Here is a 25,620-nt window from a genome sequence, read left to right on the forward strand (position 1 = left end):
ATTGCCCTTCGTTGAGAAATGACGTTTGGTCATTTTGTCTTCTAGACAGGTCTGAATATTCAAATGCATGTCTAAAGAAAAAATTAAAAATAAAATATTCTAAAGTCAATACATGCAATGAAATTCAAAATACTAAAAGAAACAAACTAAGACATTGTTCAAACAACAATAAAGTTTTCTTTTAATAATAACTAAAGAATTTAAAAAAAAAAAGGTCTTCCTTTAACGCTTTCTCTCTCTTTGACTTCATAAACGTCATCAACAACCTTCTTTGAATCCTAAGATTCAATTATCTACATAGAAGAATAAACATTGTTAGTGGACCCTGAGTGTAAAATTTAGGATGACACATCCTTTCCACTTAGTTATAAGAGTGAATAAATCATATTTACTTTTCTTATTCTTCATAATTTCAGCAATTATTCCACGCTTGGCCGATAGGATTTCATTCTCATAAAATCACTTATAATATATGTGTCCATATGTAGCATGGATGGCCTCCCATATATCATATGCAGATTTAAATTTGTAGAGTATTTTTGGTCTCTATATTTACTGATTGAAGCAGATAATCCCTCATCATATGTTTAACCAAAAAATATTTGCTTGCTGATGTGGCATGATCGGGGTGCACATGGATAGCACGCGACTGTTTAGTGAAGATAGTCTGGTCGACCAACGACCAGGATATCAAGCTGCTCGATGGATTCAAGAAAGATGCTGAATAGTACGATAGAAGATATGTTGATATATGCGACCAGGTCAGATCGTAGTAACGAATCCAGAGTTCAAATATAGTTATAAGTAAGATATTTCTAAGATATTTGACCCTCTTTATGTGGAACTATTGTGAATTCTGTTATTATTTATAGAGGCTTGTGGCAAAGTTTAAACACAGCCCATTGGCCCATATGTACATCCTTGAGCCTATAAATAGGGCTCATGGGATTCATTTAAAGGGGAGGAATTTGGTATTCAGATGGAGCGAGTGATTTTAAACACAATTTTTGTATTCCACTTTGAAGCTTGTGAAACTTAGTGAACCCTAGTTTGCTGATCGTAGGTTTCAAGGTTTACATTAATAAAATCACTAAGTGAATGTACGTTATTACCAATCTCTGGGGCCGAACCACTATAAAACATTTGTGTCATTTAGTTCTTGCATTCAGCTTATAAATTCTTATCGTTTTAGTGACTTTGTGACGTTGGCTAAATAATCAGTCAACATTTTGGTACTTTCATTGAGAGTTGAACTCAAGAACTTCAGGATAAACAATGGCAAAAACCTCCAGGAAAGTGGGACAGATGGGGCAGACATCTGAGAGTATGCCAAATCAACCTCCTCCACAAATGGTAGCAGAGGACGAGCCACAGGTGGAACTGGAAGAAAAGGAGATGGATGCTGAAACCCTGCAAACAACTTTGATAGTATTGCAAGAGGAATTAGCTACTTTGAAAGCTAATCAACAGAATGTGGCTGAAACGATGGTGCTGCAGCAAATGGAGATTGACTGGCAGTGCCGAGAACTCAATGAGCGGTAGAATAACATGGACTACCAACAGAGAGATGCCACAGTAGCTTTAGAAGCAGCCATTCAGTTGGCTCGAGGACATCTTGCACCAACCTCTCAACCAGATCACCCACCAAGCTCTCACCCTCACCAAAATCCACAGTCAGAGCATCTCCAATATCATCACGATTCACCACACCCAAGGAGTCCTCAAAGACTAGAGCAACCTTTCGCTACTCAGCAGGAAAGACCAACCCAAAATCCTTACATAAACAGCGAGCAACAACCACCCTCTCGATCTGTTCAGGATAACGTTCAACAACACATGTAGAATAGAGCTGAGCAGCGTCCCAAAAGCCCTAGATGCTAGATAGCTGGGGAATAGAACCCTCCTAGTAGGGGACAACATCCCTCGGGAAGTAGGAGGTAAGTGGACTCAGGCTCTGCGGTTCGGTATCCCCCGCGACATAGTAATGTCAGAGGACCTAATGACCAACACAGGCCCCCACCTGTTTATCGAGACGAACCAGGAGGAAGAGAGGGGAGCAGTGTGTATAGCAGGTCGCACACTTATAGGTCGCAATTCAAAGATGGCCATGATTATAATGAGGTAGACTCTGGTAGGAGGAACAATGGTCAGCAACAGGAGGAAAGAGGCGGACAGCAAAATCCTCCGCCAATGGAGAACAGAGTGATGAGCCAAAATGCTGGGGGACAGCCTAAGTAGCCCAATGTCTTTGACCGACTAGGTGCAAGCGAGCAGAGACGTAGGGATAAAGATCTGAGGGATGTGCTCAATAACCGAAGAGAAAGACATGATGAATACTTCCCCCTGACACCAGCCGCTTCAGCAAAACAAGATGTTGTATAGGCTCAGATAGATGTCTTGAATCAGTTCGTGCAGCAGCTAATGGGGAATAAAATGTCCCACATAGAGTTTGATGGAAGGAAGGGAACCCCATTCATTAATAGAACTGTTATGGCAGAGATCCCGAGCAAATTCAAAATGAGAGTTCTACATAACTTCACAGGAGGAGAAGATCCATTATCTCACATGAACAAGTCTGAGATACAAATGGACATCTAGAAGGTGTTCATGGAGAAGGCCCTTGCCATGGAGGACACAGGAGGTGTGATATGGAGCGAGGGTGCCATGGGGCTGGAAGCCTAGGCAAGGGTCCCCCCATTTGTAAGAGCAGGTAGGGGCAGAGGACCTAGTATTCAGAAAAGAAAGACCTCTGATAATTCTACCACTGTCGGACATGATGTTCAGGACAGTTGCCAGGGTGGCAATGAGGTCTGGAGAAGCTATCCAGTGTGTGCCAGGTGCAGGAGATGCCATTTGGGTAAGTGTCGAGCGAAGACATGTTTTCTATGTGGAGTAGTTGGGCACATCATGAAACAATGTCCGGAATCGAAGACAGAAGAATCCAGAAGTACAGATAGCTCGACCTCGGTTCGAGAGTCTACCTGGGGGCAGCCAAAGCCCGAAGTTAGTTTCTCAGAAATGACAGCTTGGTTTTCTAGTTCTTGTTCTTTATATTATGTTAACTGAGTTTGGTGCTAGGTACCTTTTAATGGAGATATAGACATGGGATACCTACTGAATGAATAGAATATTGTGGGGCTTGAGATTTTGTATTTGATAAAAGTGGGTAGTTACCAAGGAATGAAACAGACAGGTACAGACAGAAAATTTGTGGTAGGAACTGGTTGGGATAGTTATGCGATGGCCCTAGTATAGTCCTAAGTCTGAATCAGTTGGCTGATAAGGGGACTCAACTGTGACTTCGGAGTGTCTAGCCGTAGTGGTAGGTACCACTAAGGTTATGCTAGGGAGATCAAAGGGAACTGGACGGGTCAGTGGAATTCCAATGGGTATGCAAGGGTTTGTCGAGATTGTTGTCATGACCAGGGTATAAAGCGTACTACGGGAATAAGGCAGGAGTAGAGCTAGCACCAGAGACATCATGAAGAATGATGCTAATTGAACAGCTAAACTTAAAGGTTCAGTCAAGGGAGTTTCTTAACTTAAAGGTGATGAGACAGAATATTTTACAATAGGGCATGCCAATGTCATGGGTTAAGAAGAAGGTCAAGTCTGTAAGAGTATATGCTGTATGTGGAAACCAAACAAAGTAATTGTTAGGAACGGTTATCCACTGCTAAGAATGAAGGATTTATTCAGGTAAAATATATGTAACTCTGTCAGGAATGGTTTGGGACTACTTTCAGTTAATAACAGAATATGGGAATTCCTAGGTTGTCATCACCGAGGATGGGGAAGTAGAGATTGCATGTGAAATTTCAGAAAGGATAAACTCTGAATTCTCTAGTTGATAGTTAAGGTTATCTAATGGGAAGTGATGGGGTTACGCATGAATCATCTAGGATTAAGACCACAAGGCAATTGCTAAAGAAATACTGTGGGACCGGTGAGGCACCACGACTTCTGTTTGAGACGTCCTTGGGGATGGTTATACCCTAGATAGAAGTAATATAGAAATCTGGAATTTGTTTGTGTGGATGGTGGTGTGATGGACTTTCAGAGATGGGAATAAGGGGGTTGATCTTCACGTCGTGGTATGAGGGTATGCACAGGATGGACGAGTACAGGAGGACAGCATGGTGGGCACCATCCATGTTTGGAATATGGGGTGTTAGTATGGTGCATCAAGGGCTAGTGTGCACCTGTATACACATTAAAGGAGTGATCATTTGAACCCTATAACAGATACATGGATAAGGATTTAGATGTTCTACATGGGAAGTCAAGTTGACAAGTGGTGTTGGTTAGGCCACAGTAAGGAGGGAAAAATGAGTGAGACTGGCCCGAAGCATGAGATTGATGAGTAATAGGTACACCTCTAGGAATGAAAACACAGGAAGAAGATTTTGTAAGAAATGGTTAAGAATTTCATCGCCTTAGCACAGATAAGTTGGGATATGTGAATTAGGTGAATGATTCGATGGGTGCTGGTATTGAAGATAAGACACGGGATGAGAGTTGGGTTACCTCTTTGCAACTAGTGTACCGAGGAAGTTGAGTACTAGGAGGCCCATGACTTGATCTTTTGGTAAGTGGGAAGTGATAATGAGAAGCCAGAAGGGCTATTATGACTCTAGGGTATCCTAAGGTTAGTATGATGAAGTATAGCTATGGACTGTAAAAGGTGAATCACCTCAGTTTGTAGGTAAGGTGAGTGAATGTGAAAAGCTATGAACATATCTATTGGATTGACACACTATGGTTGGTGTGAGGAAGATGTTAAAGAGAGGGTGTGTATAGAAGAAGATCATGTCTCCCCACTAGACACCAAGTAGACAATGTTAGGTTGAGACTCTTGGGTTTCCATGTTTGGGAAAGGGTAATAAAAGGTGATGAATATGTGGGGGAAACCAAAATTAGCCGTTACAGTTATACATGGCTCACTTGGAAGAATAGCTTAGGGTTTGGGTGTTTACCTTACCGAAGGATGTAGAGTTTGCAAATTTGAGTACGGAAACATAGGATTCCAAGACTAAGGATTTTGTACCTCACCTGTAACGACCCAACTATTCTAAGACCTTGGACCATTAGAACTACTAAACATAGCTATTACTTTGAAGAACATATACATAAGAGATAATAATAATTTATTAAAACTTCAACATAATATTGTGGAAATTACAAAGTAAAATAGAATTTTGGTATGGGTACCCATTATTTAAAACATAAAACATAATTTTACAAAACTAAATGCGGAAAATACATAGAACATAATTTAAAAAAAAAAACTAAAAATAACATCATTCTCGATCGACTCGCAGTCCACTCAGTCCGTTCATCCTCAACACACATGCCAAGCTTCCAAGAATCCTTCCACCTCCATATCTAGTTTCCTGCATCACACTAAAAGAAAAAGGAGTGAGCCTAATGCCCAGCAAGGAAAATCTAACAACATACACATAAATCATAAACATAGGCTATATCATAAACATATACTATAAAAAATATGACTATATAAAAACAACATCTATTACAATGGCCATCATACTTCTTGGTACTTGCTAGCTAGGCAATCATATGCCCATAAATTTACGGGGCTAGTTATCTAAACAAGTCATATAAATTTATGGGGCTCATTATCTAAACAATCATATGTCCAAGGAATCTACTATTAGGACTTGTTATCTAAACAATTCATATACTAAAACAACTAAAAACATATCATACATATAACATAAACATATATCAAAACATAAAAGCATACAAAATCTATCCTATTTTCCTTACCAAAACCGGGATGGGAGAACAAGGATGGGATTTGGAACACTCCTAAAACCAACAATAAAAATGTGAGTATTTCTAATGAAAGAGATGATCAAGAAATGAACTAAACCACCAAGATGAAACTTACCGAAAAGAAACCTTAAGTTCAAAGAACTTAAATACCTAACCAAGAGTGGAAAATAGTGAGTCAGGATTTGAGTAAAGAAAACTAATGGAAACTAAAGAGTCATACAGAAATGAACATAAGATTAGGAATACCTTTGGATGTACTAGAACCGAACTACACCTCGATATAGAAAAACACACTATTTATCTTACTTCCCAAGTGGTTATAAAGCTTAAATTGATAAAGCTTATAACCCAACCCAAGTGTTTATCACTCTATAGCAAACCTAGCAGCTTGAAGGCTCTGAACACAGCTTGAAGAATGAGAGAAATGGCTAGGTACTAGGTCCTATTTATAGAGTTCAAGGAGTGAAAAGATCTTCTTTTAGCTTGAATAAAAATAATGAATATTACTTGAAAAAACATTTGAATATTCATTCAGCAGAGGCTTAAGACTCAGTCAAAACATTTAGAGGCTTGCTCAGAGGTTAAGGAATAAAATGAGCTCGGTTTCAAAAAATTTTGAAAAATTTGCCCTAGGGCTGATATATTGCCCATTGTAGGTGATATACCGCCTAGGCTTATACCCTGAGTGTTCGTCGATGCGTTTGTGCGAAGTTCACGTGTTTTTGTATTCCTCGTGTGGCGATGTATCACCCCTATAGCTGCGATATATCGGCATACGCTGAAATATTATACACGTAATTGCACTTTTTCAGCTTAATTTGAATTGGGTAAACAACTTTGACTGAGTCCTAATACGTTTTGAAAGCTACTGGCAGGTCCTATGGTTTTTTAATATTTCTCTTATAAAACTATTCATAAAAAATACTTAATTCCTTAATAAACATGCACACGACAAGTGTCATGATCTTATTAGTTCTATCTAAACCTTATAGTATAATTAAATAACATCTTTATAATCAGCTATATTAATCAAACTTTATGTTATAATTAATATTCTTAAACTATATGTTAAACTTATAAAATCTATTAGTGTTGCAACGAGTGTTCAACTAAGTCCCGGCTTGAACCAAAATCCACGGTAACTATCATACTATAACTACTACTAGCTACAACTACTATCTAGCTAGTTAAGTAAATATTCTAGGACTCTACATCAACGAATATTGTGGATTTAATAGGGTGAAAGAGTTTAGAGAAAGGAGGAAGAAATTTTGATCCTAGGTTGGGTTAGATTTGCACGATCCTAATAAGGATTGGGTTAGGAGCCTACAGCTAGCCTTACTCCAACATGGGAGGGTAAAGGCTCATGAGATATTATTGGTGCCAATTAAGGTGGAGAACCTGATTTTTGTAACGACCCGGATTTTCAAGACTCGGTAATGCGGAAATATAAATGTTTTCATTTAACAAAATATCTCAAAAACCCATAGAAAAAAAAACTTTTTAAAAAGTCGTATGGCCATACTTAACATTTAGTTACAAACATGTTTTACAAAGATTAGAGTGAGCCTAGTTTAGGAAAATTACACAACATTTCCAAAAATAAAAAGGCTTCCCAAAAGGTCGGTCCACATGTACATTTGCAAGGAAGACTCCAGCGCTCACTGCTCTGCCTTGCCCTTGCTCTTACCTACAACATGAAACAACTAGGTAAGCGAAAACGCTTAGTAAGATCAAATTTCAAACAAAGCATGTAGAGAATTAGGGTTCCGGACCCATCCGTACCCTACACAATCAATTTCAAGAACACTAAAGCGTCCTGGCAAACTTATGGTCATGCCTGATAACCAATGATAAATTAATTCATAACTAGATAAAAATCCTGCACTCAGAAAAATCCCAGAACAAGCAGATATATTATATCACAACTATATCTTATCAACAATTATATCCCTTCACTCAGAAAATCCCAGAGCAAGCAGATATATTATATCACAACTACATCTTATCAACAATTATATCCCTGCACTCAGAAAATCCCAGAGCAAGCAGATATATTATATCACAATATAATTCGAGACCAACGCTCGACAATTTCCAACAATTCAGGCGAACGCGCCCTCCAACATAATTGCTAATCTGTAAAAGAGAACCGAGTCCCCACACTAAGATCTAGCCAATAAATATTCTCATCAAGGGTAACTATCGTGTTACCTAGGGCATCGCTACATATTCAAGAGTGTAATCCAATTTACACGGTTTTACGGAGACTTCTATGTTAATCAGTGGTGCTGGTGAGCAGCTGCCCCTAGGGTGTTCAGCCTCACTCAATCTTGGCAACCCCTAGTATCTCTAGGCACTCTCACGGAATGGCCAATATTCACGGCTGCTATCCGGGAATAACTTATCAGAGCACTTGCTCGGATTCTAACCGTCCAATGATTAAGTAAGCATGAGGGCCCCTAGGTCCCATTTATCTTGGCGCCCCTAGGTTTAACCAGCTTATCCTCATCTCATGGCCACTCGTCGCGGTAATGAACCGGACATAAATAAAATCAAGCAGTGTGACGGGGATCAACCGTCTAGGATATGATGGACTTCTACTGTTCATATTTTCTAAATCAGCACTCACTAGACTAACGTCTCTAAGCAACTTTCTATGACAGCCTATGTATATGCATGTATCCCTATACTAACATACAAGACAATAATCATTTCATGTTGCAGCCATACAATATAAGTTGACTTACTTGGAGTCCTTAGCGCTCAGCAGGTTTTCACCCTCCAACGTTCAGTCCAGTTACGCTTAGCCAATACTGTAGTTATCCATACAGTATACTCGGATTAATTATGGCACTAATAATTCATTATTATTATTTTGGGCAGTTTGGTCATTTTAATAAAAGTCATTTGTAAGGATTTATAATCCTTATTTGGTTTTAAACCTATTAAGAAAAGTCATACAAAATATTCGAGACTAAACCCTAAGTCTCGGGGAGACCTATCCTAAGGTCTCGATACCTAGGCTCCGGTATCACAATGGTATTTCCCCACAACCCGCTAAAATCTTATTCTTTCAAGGTATCACTGTTAACCCGCACTTTCGACTAGTCGGTTAAAATATGTAAGATTTTAGCCGGTATTATATCCAGAAAATACAAATAAATTCCTTAATTATTTTTAAAGAAAATAAACTCTTTAAATTTTCCTTTTATTTTTCTTAAGGTTTTAATATCTAAAAACCGTTTTAAGAAAATTGCCTAATTTGTCTTAATTAGGAAAACCGTTATAAATTTCTCATCTTGACTAATTAATTTTCCAAAAGCAATTAATCAATTTTACTTACTAGGAAAATAATTTATTTAATTATTTTCTTAAAATATAGGGTTTTAAACCCTCTTTTAATTTATTAACTATTAATAAATTAAATCTCTTATTTTTAGAAAGAATAAAAACTCTTTAATAAAAATAATTCATTTAAACTCAAAGGGATAATTTTAGTGAAAATATGATTTCAAGACTTACCAATTTATATATTGAAATAAGCAAAATTTTACTTTTTACCTTATGTTCCAAAATCTCATTTTTACACTAAGTGTGAAAAACCCAATTTTCACATTTTTAACTACATACTTCGTTAGTTCATAACTTGAAATTTACTAACCCAATTGTTACCAAAATTTCCCAATTCCATTTTTGTTATGCCATTTAGGTCTTTGTAAAATCTTAGGTCAAAATGAGCATTTTTGATTGGTGAAATCATTTTCCAACAATGAGGTAAAAATGACCTTATTTTCAAGTCCTTATTTTTTCCAAACTTTGACAGTTAATAACTTTCAAACCGTTTAATATTTTCTTACCAAATTTTACAGTGGACTAATAGGTTATGCCAGAAATATGTCCACAAAATTTTAGAAAAAACTGGGTTCATTTTCCCTATACAGTGACTGTCCAAACTTGGTTCCGAAAATAAGAATACGAAAAAACAGTTTTTTACCTAATCTTTGAAATAGCATAACTTACTCATTTCTAAACATTTTTTTGTGTTTCAAAAGCTCAATTTTATGTACTCAATCTCAACAACATCACAGTACAATTTAATTTTACAAAAACAATATACAGTGGCTGCTTGACCCCTTGGAAGTCACAGCTCAAGACATATTTTGTTTTAGGGTATCCTACAAAACCCTTGGGGGTTTTGGTTCCCATTTTCAAAAATCAATACACATGCATCATAAAAATTATTAAACAACTACCATAACCTTATTACATCACCAACAAGAAACTTTAAGCATTAAATATACAAAATAATGCTTAAAACTAAAAACCCTACAACAAAATCATCAAAAGTAAACTTTTTACCTCTTTGGTGTTCTTGCTTAAGGTTTGGACCTTCCTATAAGCTTTGACTCCTTCAAAACCTTTCAAAAACCCTAACAAACTTCCCCCAACAACATAGTCAATTAGCTATTTGAAACTCTATGCTTAAAACTTTACAAAAGCCTAGATTAGTGAAAGTTTACCTTAGGGAAAATACTTCCTAGACCAAGACTTAGCCTCAAAGTTTCCTTGGTGTTCTTGGGCTTGAAAAATGGAGAGAACACTTTGAGAGGTCTTCAAAAATCAGATGAGTGAATGTGAGAGAGTGGTGTGGTCGGTTAGGGAGGGATGGAAGAGTTATATACTATCTAATTTATCTCAAAAACACTCAAGTGTTTTCCTCCCACTTGCCCACTTGACTTCTTAATTAAATGAGATTTAAATTTTATAAAATTTGGGTTCACACCACTCTAAAACACCACATGGCCGGCCACCCTTTGCCATATATGATCATTTCATTTTTTTTTTTTAATAAAGGTTAAAAAAAGGTTTCATAAGAAGAAAAGTCCAAATTGGCTTTTGACACCTTTTTCACTCTTATTAAGTTTTAATCACCAAACTTAACATTAATTAATTAAATTAAATGTCTCTCACATTTAATTTAATTAATCACATAATAAAATTTAACCTAAGGTCCATTCATGGAATAAAATTCCCCATTTCGGTAGAATTAGACATTTAACACAAAATGCCCTAAAATTTCCATTTTCTTTTAGGTTTATTATTTTTGACCAAACTTTAACTTTTATGAAAGTATTTTATGCCCAAAATATAATTTCCATGATTTTTCATTTTATTTTCCGAGATTTTTACCCGATCAGGGTTTTTGTGTCGGTCCAGGACCGAAAGTCTTATCTTGACTTTTAAAATCACAAAATTCATATTCTGGCTAGCAATAACTCATGGAATACTTACAAACAAAATATAATATTATTTAAAATAATATTCTTAACCCGGGGGAAAAATCCCGACCCGAGTTGTTTAAAGGTACCCGAAAACGTAGGACGTTACAATTTTAGGGTCATAGCCGGGGTTATGGGATTATTACCCTAAGAGGTTTGAATAAATTTCGAGGACGAAATTTCTGTAAGGAGGGGATAGTTGTAATGACCCAAACTTGCTAATAAGGCTTAGGGCCTTGATTAGCTGGAGGGCAATAAGTGATTTATTATTATAATTTGTGAATTTTTATGAGTATGTGATTAGAGATGCATGTTTAGGTAAATTAAATATGAATGTGGGCCCCGTTTGGTTATTAGGGGCATGTTTGTAATTTTAGCCTATTGAGGGCATAAATATGATAATTGTGATATATTTGTGATATATATGTGTTGCACGATCCGAGACACTCCTAGGGAGCTGTTTGGCTAGAAAGTCACAATGGGGTCGAATACTCGAATCAAGGCGAGTCGAGAGGTATTTTGGGCATTAGACGTTTTATGGGGTTATTGGGTTATAGAAATAAATATTTGGAGATATATTTCAGGTTAGAATGTTTAGGAGGGAATATTGGGGAAATTTACTATGTTTCCCTCGGGGACTTAATGGGATTTGGGAAATGACTAAATTGCCATTGGGGTTACTTAAGGGTTAAGGATAGGTTTAAGGGGCAAAATGGTAATTTGGCTTTGAGGATGGATAAACTTGGCTGAGGAGAAGTCATCTACATTTTTATATCTGAAATGTCTTTGAAAGCTCTAGAGGAAAAATAGAAGCTAGGAGAAGAAGGGAGAAGGAAGCTGATTTTCTTTGGGATCAAGGGAGAAATTCAAAGATGGGCTTTGGGGGCTAGAAGCTGGAACTTAGAGGAGTAATTCGGGGATTTAATCAAGATCAAAGGTAAGCTTTTAAACTTGATGAACAAGTTGAAATTTTACTGGTTTGACTGCTAGAACTTAGGCATGCATGGGTTGATTCTCAAGATTGGTTTTGTATGTGTGATGGGTGTAAGAATTAGTTTATAAGCTTGTTGGGATGTTTAGGCCATATGGATATGTATTCTAGACTTAATTCTGGGGTTGGTTGAAGTTTGGGGTATAAGAAATGGGATTAAGCTCGGGGAAGAACTTGAAAGAAAGGCTGGTTTTATGAGTTTGCAGGTCGAGCCGCGGCCCTAGGAGAGGCATGCCGTGGCCCGTATGCGCGTGAGGCCTAGGGAGGCCTCTGTTCTTGAGGCGCACCGCGGCGCTTGGATAAGCATGCCGCGGCCCATGTCTCCTTCCAGGGAGGCAATTTGCCTCTATTTTGAGGCATGCCGCGACTCTTAAGGGGTTGGGCCACGGCCTTGGTTCAAGGTGTTGGCTGTTTTGTGGGTTTTTGGCTTGGGAACCTAATTGTTAAGACTCGGGATGGATTTTATCACCTAGATTGATAGAATTCAAGGTTCCAGGGATTAGAATTGTAACCAAAAGTTATTTAGTAGATTAGAACTTGATGGGTGGACATTTTTGATATGTTGTGACTAGGTTATCAGCGAGGCTCAGACTAGGGGACTGTGCTCGGGACATCGGTGCTTGGAAAGCTCAGGACACAGGTAAGAGAACTATTTGTACCTGTAGAGCTATGTGGTGTGTTGTACTATGTGTATTGCTTGTGGTTTGCCATGTCATGTATGTGAATGTGACTGATCGGCAAGAGCCAGGAGCGGCAGAAGCCGGGAGAGGCAAGAGCCGGGATCGGCAAGAGCTGGGAGCGGCAGAAGCCAGGAGAGGCAAGAGCCGAGTATGGCAAGGGGCCGGGAGCAGCGTTAGCACGCACAGTGCAAGTTGCCAGGGCGAGACCCTAAAGGATACCTGGGATATCCTCACGGTGTGGACCGCGAACCTAGGGCTTGGTAAAGCGCTTGGGACGACATGGCTGCTGTGTGTTTAGCTTGTTGGCTGCTTCGTTATATGCTATTGTATTACTGAATTTCTATGATATTGTATTGCTAAGATGTTGTGATATTGTGCTTATATGTTAATATGATGCTATGATGCTATGTTTATGTTCCTATGTGTTGCTGTTCTGCTATGATATGATGTTGCTGTGCTATTGTGCCATTTTGTATTCTAATAACGGTTTAAATAAGTGTTGTTTGCTAGGATAAAATATAGTATGTTGTGCTTTAAGGTTCTCTTGCTGGGCCTCGGCTCACGGGTGCTCTGTGGTGCAGGTAAGGGCAAGGAAAATATCAATCAACCATGAGTTAGAGGGCATGGAGCGGTACGTACATGTTTGGCCTATCTGGCCGCCACGGCTGGGGTATTTTGAGGAACTGGTCATGAACATTGATTTTGTCGCTTAGGCCGACTGTAAAGTAACCGTTTGAGTTGTAAATATGTTTTTAGATAATATATATGGGATCCCGATGTAACCCTTTTCATGATCTAAAAGAACGACCGACATTTTATACCAAAATCTTATTTAAATAAGTTACAATTTAATTAACTACACATTTTAACCTAAAACCTCAATTAGCAAGTGATTAGCACATTTCAAACTCACTTAGTAACGACTCTAAGGAAGTAGGGCATTACAGAAATCAATACTCAAAATGACTACAGTCACCCTCTTGAATGCTAGTTTCCAATACCTTATCACCATCAGCAAACCATTAGACCAACCAAACCAAAATCTCACATTAATCAACATAAGGGTCTAAAGAATAAACTTACCCTTGTAGGCGGAAACCCTAGCCCACACCTTCATTATGTTCTTGTGAAATTCAAACCTAATAACGCCATGAATTTCACCAAGCTTATAATCAAGAGGAAGAAGAAAAGAATAGAACCAGAACCTTAGACTCATACCTTAGGACCTCAAGCCTTAGCCTCCTCTTCTTTCTCTTATCGTTCTCCTTCTCTCTCTTTCACGTATCTTCTCTCTCTCTCTCTCTAGTCGTCGGTCACAAATGGTCAAAAAGGGAGAGCTTCTCTTTCCTTTATCTCCCAAGCCTAACCCTATGAAAATTACTACCAAGCTAATGGGAAAAAGGGTAAGTCCAACTCCTAATTTCCTTTATTCTACATTTTCTTAAATAAAAGAAATTAAGAAAAATAAATGTAAAAGATGTCAACCAAACACTTACCAAAAAATAACTAAAATCATCTAATTTTAATTTATTAAATTGAAAACTAAATGGGAATAAATCCCTCTTCTTTTTCCCACGCCCCTCTCACTTAATTTCCCTTTTTTATTTCTTAAATAAATAAAATAAAAAAGAAATTATATGTAGAAAAAACTATTGCATGCTCACCATGCAACCATGCACATGCACACACCCAATTGTTCAAGTGCATCTCTACTAACCATGCACCTCGGTGCATACAACCAAAACTCATTTACTTACAAATTAAAATAATTAAGTAACAGAATTAACAAAATAAAGTCACATAATTTCTACCAAACAATTCAAACAATTTAAAATAATTTCCAAACACTTAACAATTAATAATAAAATAAAGCACAAAATTAATTAAACTAAAAAAAAATTGGTGCGCTACAATTGCAATAGTGTACCATATTGAAGAGTTTAATAAACACTTCGACCAAACTCGTAAAACATATCCACGTGTCACTAAGTTTCTTGAGAATGATGTCAAGTTCAGAAAGTTGTCTAGAGTGCACTTTGGTGATAATCGATATGAGGTTATGACAACTAACATATTTGAAAGTGTAAATAATATGATGTAGAAGGGAAGAGAGTATCCAATTATTGCTATGATCGATTTTATCCTAATCACAATGGGACAGTGGTTCTTTACTCGTCGTCGGGAAGCATATGAATTCACAATGCCGTTGACACCTAAGAGAGAGGAAATCTTACGAAAAAGATGGGATGAAGTTGGCTCATTGATTACACTCCAATTAAATGAGAATGAGTACAATGTCATGTGCGGAAAATTTGATGCACTAGTGAATTTAAGGTCAATGAGTTGCACTTGCAAGGTTTTTTATATTGAGAAGCTTCCATGTGTTCATGCTATAACAACGGTAGGAAAGTCCCAACCTTAAAACACTGGGGAACCATATATTCTAAGTGTTCAAAATACTACACTCCAGAATATTGGTTGTTAGCATATGCTGAAACTATTTATCCTGTTCCTCCAAACTCCACGTGGAACGACATTCCTGAAGAAGTTACTGCAATACAAGTGTTAGCACCACTTGAAGACATGAATAAAGGAAGACTGAGAATCAACTGCATACCTTCCCAAGGTGAAGTTTCTAAGAGAATATAATTGCGAGGCATGTTGGCAATTAGAAAATAATGCACAGAAATGTCTTAGTCGATAGATGCCAGTAGATTTTAAAAGCAAAACTAATGTGTAATTTATCATTATTGATGTTAAGTAGTTTTCTTAATACCATGTTTAGATTGTCTTGCTTTAATTTATGTAAACCTTGTTGAGATGTATCCCCACTATTGGCATAAGACCCTGAGCGACCTAGGGCGATCGCTTAGTGCATTTTAAATTGTTTCGTAATATTGGTTTGACCTTAGGCAACCCAACGCGTCTCTTAGGGTCTCTTAGTGACTCTTAAGGTGTCTCCTATTATTGGCATAGGCGACCTTGAGCGACCCAAGGCAACCATTAGGGTTGCTTAGTGCATTTTAAAATATTTTGTAATATTGGTCTATGTAACCTTAGGCGACCCAAGGCGTCTCTCATGGTCGTTTAGCGACTCTTAAAGTGTCTCCTACTATTGGCATAGGTGACCTTGAGTGACCCATGACAACTATTATGGTCGTTTAGTTCTTTTTAAAGTGTTTCATAATATTTGTCTATGCGACCTTAGGCGATCCTAGGCCACCTAGGGCGTCTCTCAGGGTCGCTTAGTGCATTTCATAGTCATTTTATCAATAATTTGACCATTTAATTAGACTATATGTGCAACTTCATCATTGGATTACATTATATAAATCATTTTATTAAGAATATGACCAATTAATTAGACTACATGTGTGGTTTTATGAATGGATTATATTATATAAATTAATTTATAAAGAATGTGACAAATTAATTAGACTACACATGCGATTTTATCAATGGATTACATTATGTAATAAAATTTATTAAGAATGTGACAAATTAATTAGACTATATGTGCAACTTCATCATTGGATTACATTATATAAATCATTTTATTAAGAATATGACTAATTAATTAGACTATATGTGCGATTTTATCAATGGATTACATTGTATAAATAAATTTTTTAAGCATGTGACAAATTAATTAGACTACACATGCGATTTTATTAATGGATTACATTATATAAATAAATTTATTAAGAATGTGACAAATTAATTAGACTACATGTGCAATTTCTTGATCGCTTCTAAGATTAGTTGAAGCAACCCTCAGAGTCTTTCAGATTCGCTCAGTGTATTTTCAAGGTTACTTCTAAGATGAGTCGAAGCGTCCATCAGGGTCTTATAAAATTGCTTAGTGTAATTTCAAGGTCTCTTCTAAGATTAGTTGAAGCGACCATCAAGGTCTTATAGAGTTGCTTAGTGTAATTTCAAGGTCGCTTCTAATATTAGTCGAAGCAACCCACAGGGTCTTACAGAGTCGCTTAGTGAAATCTAACACAAACATATATAAAATCACAATTCCATTAACGAAAGTCAACAATGGTATATAAAAGAAGAAGCTTGGAAAAAAAAACATATCTAACAAGGGATCAACAATACCCACATATAATTTTAGGTATCAGCACTATCCACATATGATTGAACTACATGTGTCTGTCTAAATGTATCTATGTTGTTGTTGAGCAATATTCTAGCTGACTCTTTGCACTTACCATAAATGTGTATTTCCATTGTCTTAAGCATGAATATACCACAATCTCCACTACAAAAGCAAATCTTAACTACATTAGTATTGTTCTTAGAAGTTTGGATTTAAAAATGTAAATTTAAAAGTTGCAAACAAAAACTTATGTTCTCTTGTTTTGAGGAACAATATAGGTGGGGGCTACTTTTACCTTCATGAAACAACTGCATTGATGTTGTAAGTTTTCAAAATGACCACTATCTTTAAGTAATAATGGAAAATGTTCTACAAGTGGCTGCATTGATCTTTCCATTGCCTCTATGGAGGTAGGAACCACTACAAGAAAAAACAGTATTCATAACACTTAAAAACTGCTAATCGGTAGTATTGATAACGCTTCTGAAAATGCTAACATAGCCCCTGTTATTAAAAGTCCTGTCTTTTCTATAACAGTATTCGAATGTTATGTTCGATGTTATCTTAAACTATTCAATAACACATTTTTAGTTGCTATAATATTCAAATAATAACATTTAGTTAGAGTATTTGGTTATAAATTTGAAGTTTAATCTTATACTTTTTGCATAACACTTTTCAACTGTTACATTTGATTATTTTGATAGCATTTTTAGTTTGTTATATTATATAAATCATAACAATTTATTACACTTATAATATGTTTCTAAATCATAACATATTAAGGTTTTTTATTGTGATAAGGGTACTTATACGTTTTTTTTTTAATTAAAAGATTTTCATTATTGTATTTTGATAAAAAAAAATCAAAATTAATCATAAAATATAATTCTCAATAGATTGATAAACCATAAGTATTACATTAAACAATAACTAATTCAAACTCGGAATGTTTCTATTTCATGAGATCTTAGTTCTAACTTAAGTTTGAAAGCATAACATAATAAAGTTTTATAATCTTGAACATTTTTTTACTTCAAAAATGAAAAACAAAAAATTACAAGATACACAAAAGTAAACCATGCATGAAACTTGCTCCATCCTTCAATTCATCATCCTTTGTGCACTTGTCTTTGTTGTGAGTCCATTTGTTGTGCACTTGTCATATACCTGTTTCCCTTTCTTGTTTCCCTTTCTTCCACAGGTCCATGTGTAATCCCCTTTGCAATAAAGTCAGTTGTCGTCCACAAAAGGCCTATTGCTGTCAAGCTTATGTTAAGCTCCGTCTTTAGAGCACTGTAAGCTCCAGTCACATCTACACACCTGTAATATTCGAGTGTAATAATGGAATCACACTAGCAATTACATAAAGTGGTAATTCTAGGGCTTTTATAAAAAAAAAACAGAACCAAATTGCCTTGTATTAATTAAAAATGCATGAAAGTTGTAATTCTAGGTTTCTATGTTGGAAGTAATGAAATTATAAGATTTTATCAGTCAATCCAAGTATAGGTGTCAGTGTGTGCCTATGCATGTGTGTAATCGGTCACTTGATATATTATGTCACTGCACAATATAGTATATGACAAAACTGGAAGATTAGAACTTATTAAAGTGGTAGCTATAGTCATCCATGTAGCATTAATGAAATTATTAGCTCTTATTAAATATATCTGTATTATACTTTCAAAAGCATCAATCAAGCAATCAAAGAATATGTACTATTATCTGATAGAAGTGTCAAACGTAAGCATGAAAAATCATAGACAACCTATGACTTCAATACAGTAATGTGTATAAAAAGGAAGAATGAAAAGGCTAATAAAAGCAGACATTACATTTATAGGCTAATAAAAGGCTAACTTTAAAAAGTTAGTAATATAAGTTTACCTCTAAAACATGCAAAATAATCTTTAAAGACCCAACACGTGCATCCACACTCTTAGTAGAGAAATATAGAACCCTCGATGAAGAAATGACAGCACATTCAAGTGATCTCATTTATGCAAGTGTGGTTTGATTGGTTTCCATCTAGAGATGGAATGTATCAATGATAAGAAATTTCAATTCTTATTTCACTAGTTAAACAGCCACAAACTCTTAGGAAGACAGAGTTATCACATTCTATGATATCCCTTTGGGTCTGGTTGACAAGTCCTGGAAGTGATCTGAACCTAAAACAACACATATGGATTGATCTAATGCATCTAGTGCCATCTAACACTTTCTTAAAGATCATAAATTTTCACCTAAAATATTATAGATATATATAAAAACATATATCCTACTAAACAAATAGTAAGTTACATGATTTACCTGAGAATTTAAAGAGGAAAGAATATTGCAGTCGCTATACTGGCCAGACGATTCCCTCAATAACTTTTTCACACCAGTAGAAACCTCCTGTCAAGATAAACTAAAGCTTAATATACTTAATCAATTAAACTCTATAAGAATGCTGCAAGAAAATCCCAAACAAAAATACTAGTTTACCAAATAGAGATTAACAATTTTCAAATAAATATGAATTACAATATAGAGAGCAAACCTTATTTACATTCAATCCTAATGCCTTGTTTCCTTCATCCAAGTCTTCCAACTTTTTTAATCTTTCACGCTCCAACTTTAGTGCAGCTTCTGCAACTTTAGTAATGTCACCTACCACCAATAGCCCCTTTCACGCATCAGATAACAGAAAAATTCTTAAAAGAGTACAGAGAACATGAATAAACTGAAAAAAACAAAGGGGAATACAGTGGAGTGTCAAAAATGAACTATTGCCAAAACCTAGCTGATCTTTGTGAAAACTAGGGCTAAACCAGATTTTTAGATAAAAGGGCAAATGATTATATCTATAGATCAAGACAAGGTTGCTATATTTGCCTAGTAGCCAAATTACCTGCTGATGCTGAATTTATTGGTTTTTCAAATTCAGATTCCTTGGTTGTGGCTTTAGTTTGCAATCCTAAAGCTTCCTTCTGAACAGTAGCCTGGCTTGACGCTTCATTGGCCTCCCTTTCAGCAACCTCTTTTGCTTCTCTTCTCTGAGCTTCCATTGCAGCCCTATTTGCTTCTTCAGCTCTGAGTTTTGCCTGCATCAGAAAATACTTTTATTACTAACAACAGCATAAAACCAAGATAATATACCAAAGCGCATTAAGATTATATCAGAAGAATATGTGAGAATAATAGAGGATTGTGACAACCATCTGTAGACATCTACCAAAAGAAATGAATAATCTGGGCAAAGTCAACAAACCTCAGCTTCTGCTTTGGCTTTTTCTTGGCGGAGTTTTTCTTCTAGGAGAGCTTTCTCTTTTCTTTTGGCCCCTTCATAAGCCGCATCACTTCTTATTTTCCTTTCTTCTATCTGGGACCTGAGTTCATGGTCCCTTTGGATAGTAGTCAAGTGATTATCAAGTGCTTCGGCACTACAGATGATGAGCCAAAAATTAGAAAACAGAAAGTCCAAATCTGACTTAAATAATAAAAAAGAAGAAGGAGATGATAAATCATTAAAATTCCAGGGAAAAAAAAATATCAAAAGCATAAGCACTTCAATGAGGGGAGGCAAAAAAACAATACAACATTATTAACAAAGGAATTGTAGTCTTACATTTTTCGTTGATATTGGGTATCAAGCTTTCTCTCATTTTCACGCCTTGCTTCTCCATACTTATTAACTCAAAGAAATGCAGAAGAAACCTTTTCATTTTCACTCATCAGATCTGACTCCATTGTAAAAATTTTGTTCCTAATCTCCTCCTGTTTATTGAGCCAATTAATATTGTCATGCACCAAGTATGGAATTCTATGACCACAATAAGAAGAAAAATTTGCAGGGAAACCATGGAGCTCGAGCATGTAGCCAAGGTATGAGATACGCTCTTCAAGAGATATGTGCCCTAGTTATTCATAATACTAATTGAATAATTAAACATTTTGCAACAAAAATTATGCACAAATTCTACATCAGACGAAACATCATCCACTAGATAGCTACAGACCTTGACCCCAAGCTGATGTTCACTGGTTAGCTCCATCAAACCTCCTTCCACCAATCCTGTTTCTTCCATCAAGTATGGCTAAATTTCAAGTGCTGGCTCATTCTCAGAGTCATCATCATCACTAAGAGATAAATCAAGAAAATACAAAGTATTAATAGAAACTAGCGAGGTCTCTAACAATCAATCTGATATCACATACCATAGAAATATCATAGAAGTCTGTCATGAATACACAACAGCTGAATAAAGCTTTTGATGACAGAATAGGGATGCAAAACTTGAATTGATAAATGGAATATAAGTAAAGGAAAACAATCAAGGCCAGTTAAATGCATACCTAACATAAAGGTCGTTAAAATTAAACCTATTAGCAGAAAGGGAGCTTCTATCTTGAGCTTCCTCATATGCATTGTCAATGTCATCCACCTCATCATCGAGAACATGCATTACAAATGGCCTAGAACGTCTTTCTACGCTCTTCACATTTGAAAGTTGACTATACAAAATTTACAACTGAACGCTTAGTTAAACAAAAAAACACATATGCACCAAGCAGTTATCTAAATCACACACGTACATACACGCACCCTTTCCCCACCCGAACCCCACCTAATTAACACACTAGACCAGATATTAATTCTATCAATTTCTTGTAGTAAATTAATCAAACAGTTTCAAGGCAAATGAATGAAACAAAGTAAGTTATAGAGAAAATTATGGATTGTCCAATACTCGAAAATATAACTTATCTTTCCAAAAAGGTCCTACCCTAGGAATAAAACAAAAATATTTCAAACTTAATAAAAGACTTTTTTGTGGTAGTTCTAAAACACAAAATAAAAACAGAAAGATAAAAACTTGGGGTCGAGAAACTAAATATAATGATAATGGAAAAATAGTAGCCCTACAGAGCATTCAAATTTAAAAACCATCAGGATCAAAGCTCAACAGCAATGATAATCACTGCATAGAATATATTTATGCACACATAATCTGTCTATAATTTGTTCATTATTAAGCTCAATGATATAAACACCTTATAAAACTTCAAAAGAATTTAAAATATATTAGATTAATGTTTTCCATTATTGTAAATGCATTATTCGCCTAGTTTTCCATTATGTACTAGTGCATTCCATTCATCAACAACAACCATATACTTCACACTAGTTAAAACAAAACATTTCACAAATGACAAATATGGAATAGAATATAGAAATAAGTTGAGACAACTGCAGTTATATAAATATATATATAGAGAGAGAAAGAGATCTTTTCTGAACTATGAGGCCTTGAAAGTGAGTATCAAAATCTGAAATTCCAGAGCTTAACTAGTCAGAATCCATTGATGCTTCTGCTGCTTCAGCAACGCCCAAAAGCTTTAAACACTCATTCCAACACTCAGCACCCCTCCATAGAAGCTTAGTTGCAAGACCATAATACCCAACATCATTAACATCTTACATGAACACCCTATTTCCTCCTTTTTTTCTTCAAAAGATAAAAATAAAGAGTACCCATTAACCTTTAGGGGAATAAGCATGAAGTAGTCCTCCAGAAATTCCAAAAGCACCTCCTCCAATCCCAATTTCATCATAAATATCTATTCATAAGTTTAAGTCCTCTGCAGTAGTCTCCTGCATTGTATATAACAACATTGGTGCTCTCAAGAGTTTTTCTCTTAACACATAAAAGCTCTTTGGTCTTTCTTGTATTCTAATGCTTACAACCTCTCTAATTTTTCTCACTATATCCTCTCCATTAGAAATAATTCCAACACAAACAAATATATGTATTGATATATTCAAAATGTTTCTTGATATTAAACTAAAATCTAAAAACATAAAAAGAAAAGAAAACTCATAGACAAACGGCTTCTTGAGCAGCTGGGTTGCTTGGGTTCTTGCTTCAGCAGGGGCATCATCATGTGTGCTTAGACTAATAGACTGTATTTCATTTCATTGATAGCTCATCTTTTTTGTACTGGCTTTAGCTGCATTGCAAATTTAAATTGTATGTATGTTAGTTTAGTGAATCTAATAGACTGTATTTTATCTTTGACACAACTGCTTCTTTATTAGATAGCTCATACTCAACCTACAAATTTGCACACTTGTACATATATCAATAGTGGAAAAAACTTGTTAGACATATGACAAATAAAAAAAATAAAAAAACATGATCAAAGCTTCTGAGTGGTGCTTATTGCATAATGTCACTTAATATCTGAGTGGTGCTTCCACAACAAGCAGCAATAATTATATACAGCAACAGAACAATCAAGCAATGGCTACTAGGTTCAATATTATTCATAAAATAAAACTACATTTTAAAGTAATGAAATTAGGAAAAAAAGTTTTATCAATCATTTTTTTTTAGTTTAATCAAGAACCATTCAGGAACTACAGAACTAGCATACATCAGTATATATAACATATACCTATATTATATATTTATATATATATGCATTAAATTAGAAAGTATAATAAACAAAAGATAACAAAGGAAAAAATCTGTAAGTGTAGCCTGTTGTGAGTTGTCTTCTGAAAGCTAAGTGCTAACCCTGAAGAAATTTCTGGATCTCATCAGGAGATGATTGTATCTTCCAAACAAAAGGGAAACAAACATATAATTAAATACAAATTCATGTTGGCGCAATGGAAGTTATCATAGAGGAAGAAAAAACACACTGACCAGCCATATATAATTGCTAATCACTTTCTAGTTTCCATTATTTTGTTAGAACAAACCAACCATTTATTCTAAGAAGCCATTTGGTGAAAATATATAAAACTCTTAAGCGAATGAGACAACAGATGGGGCACGTAACCCACCTGGTGTCTTCTGTAGAGTGAATATTGTCTAGATCTTAGATCAAATCTTGCAAATATTATTCATACAAAAGTATATCTTAGAAACAGTATTACATGTATATACCTGAGCAAATATAGAATTGACTTTAGAAATTTATTAAAAAAAAAATCTTAATAAATGAAGACCTGATGCCGTGAGAAACTGAGGTGTTGTGCCTACTGCTTGCTGCCATTTGGCTTTTGTGAAGCTTTGAGGTGTCCTTCCGAATTGATGCCATGACTAGTGAGGTGAGATGCCATGAAGACCTGGTGTCGTGAGGTTATATGCCTTGCGTGAAAGATAAGAGTTGCAGTGCATGAAAGATGAGAATGCCTCTTGCTTTTTGTCTTTCATAAACCGAAAATCTTGGACTCTTGGAATATTTCTGTACACAACAAAAATAGCACAGAAATTTTTTAAAACAAAATTGTACTTAGAATAGTATTCAAAATATGAAAACTAACAACGGCTTCGAGTACTTGAACTAATTAAGGAAACGTTTCCATTGGTAGTCTTGAAAACAAAATCAAAACCAGATAAGAACAGAACATTGAGAAGAAAAAATAATACATAAAAAGATCTAATAACCACCCTTGAGATCGTTGACAACATCGTAAGGAATGGGGGTGACAGTTTCCAACTGAGCTCCTTCGACCATGAAACCTGGCTTGGGACCCTCTGGCTGCCTCTTGGTGCTGATGGCCTCACCCTTCAACTTGGCCTCGGCCTTGAGCTTATTGTTCCTTAACTTTCTATTTCTGAACTCCTCAGTGCATCTAGAGGGCTGGACATGCTCCACACGAACATGAATCCTCTTCTTAATGATGCGATTCCCAACCTGCTTGTTAACCTCCATGCCAATAGCGCGCTTGGTGATGTTCCAGACACGCCCAGTTCGGCCATGGTAGAACTTGTGGGGCATACCCTTGTGAATGGTGCCGTTCACCTTAATATCGACATACTCGCCGGTCTTGTAGGTCTTGAGGTAGGTGGAGAGAGGGATGTACCCCTTCTTCCTGAAGGGACATGAAAATAGGTCTCGTGTCCGAGATCGTAGACCGTGTCTAGCTAGCATTTTCTTCTACCTCTCTTCTCTTCTTGCTCTAGGGTTTCTCTCTGTAACACGGAAAAGTCAAGCCCTAGATAAAATAGCACAGAAAATAACACTAATATTATTGCAAACTCGCATCATTTTCAAAATACTTGTACACAACCAAAAGAGAAATTTTGATAGAAGAGAAAAACCCAAATGAAACTCAAACTTCATGCCAAATGACTCTCCCAATTCAAAGAGAATCAAGTCAAAAGTGACTTTCTCAAAAGCTATTATGAAAATTACAGAGTATATAAATTCCAAGATCATAGTCAAGGATTCAATGCCCAAAAAGAAAAGGAAAAAGAAAAAGAAAACGCAGACCTTGAGATCAATATTGGAACAATTGACGAGATAGGGATTGAACTTGGGGTCTCTGAATATCCTTCTATTTTCTAGTTCCATGATTTGCGACTCTACTCTTAGAGCTTCTTTTTCCACCAAATCCCATCTCTGCTGCACATTTCCATTCTCTTTGTTTGTCTCCCTCCTCTGTCTCACTCTCCGCCAACGAACCCAGTCCCACGCTCGAACCTGCACACTGCTGAACATTCAATGACTATAGCGGAGATAGAAATCGTCAAGCTCCTGCGCGGTCGAGCCCCCGTCACCACCTCTGTCGAGTTTCCCACACCAGCCACCTGCAAGAGAGAACGTGAAAAAATGGAGTTGAGAGGTTAGAAATTAGATAGATGTGAGGGAGATAGAGTGTTGAGAAGAAAAAGGGTACGACAATGAGAGAAGAGGGAGATTAATGAAATAATAAAATAAGAAAGTATTTGATGGTATTAATTCATTTGCTCAAAAATT

At 36.1% G+C, this 25,620-nt stretch overlaps 1 protein-coding gene and 2 long non-coding RNA genes across 5 annotated transcripts; all 3 read right to left on the reverse strand.

The window, feature by feature from the left end:
* Positions 1-17,729: 17,729 nt before the first annotated feature.
* LOC133824837 (uncharacterized) lies at positions 17,730-18,782 on the reverse strand. Its single transcript, XR_009888578.1, has 2 exons — positions 18,748-18,782; positions 17,730-18,180 (listed from the first exon to the last, which is right to left on the reverse strand). It is a non-coding gene; the product is annotated as an uncharacterized LOC133824837 (long non-coding RNA).
* Positions 18,783-19,868: 1,086 nt separating this feature from the next.
* On the reverse strand, positions 19,869-20,948 carry LOC133824841 (uncharacterized). The gene is made up of 4 exons (XR_009888579.1): positions 20,865-20,948; positions 20,474-20,622; positions 20,117-20,288; positions 19,869-19,949 (listed from the first exon to the last, which is right to left on the reverse strand). It is a non-coding gene; the product is annotated as an uncharacterized LOC133824841 (long non-coding RNA).
* Positions 20,949-23,945: 2,997 nt separating this feature from the next.
* Positions 23,946-25,262, reverse strand: LOC133802302 (large ribosomal subunit protein eL21x/eL21w-like). 3 transcript variants are annotated; one of them, XM_062240589.1, is made up of 3 exons: positions 25,135-25,262; positions 24,309-24,856; positions 23,946-24,102 (listed from the first exon to the last, which is right to left on the reverse strand). In XM_062240589.1, exons 2-3 carry the CDS (start codon positions 24,790-24,792, stop codon positions 24,068-24,070), a joined length of 519 nt encoding a protein of 172 aa, XP_062096573.1. In that variant the 5' UTR covers positions 24,793-24,856; positions 25,135-25,262; the 3' UTR covers positions 23,946-24,067. The 3 variants fall into 3 exon arrangements, with proteins under 3 accessions (XP_062096573.1, XP_062096577.1, XP_062096585.1); XM_062240593.1 differs by having other exon boundaries at positions 24,309-24,833; positions 25,135-25,225; XM_062240601.1 differs by lacking the exon at positions 23,946-24,102 and having other exon boundaries at positions 24,145-24,856; positions 25,135-25,256.
* Positions 25,263-25,620: the final 358 nt, after the last annotated feature.

The sequence above is a fragment of the Humulus lupulus genome, chromosome 1, assembly GCF_963169125.1.
Source record: "Humulus lupulus chromosome 1, drHumLupu1.1, whole genome shotgun sequence".
NCBI classification, from domain to species: Eukaryota; Viridiplantae; Streptophyta; class Magnoliopsida; order Rosales; family Cannabaceae; genus Humulus; species Humulus lupulus.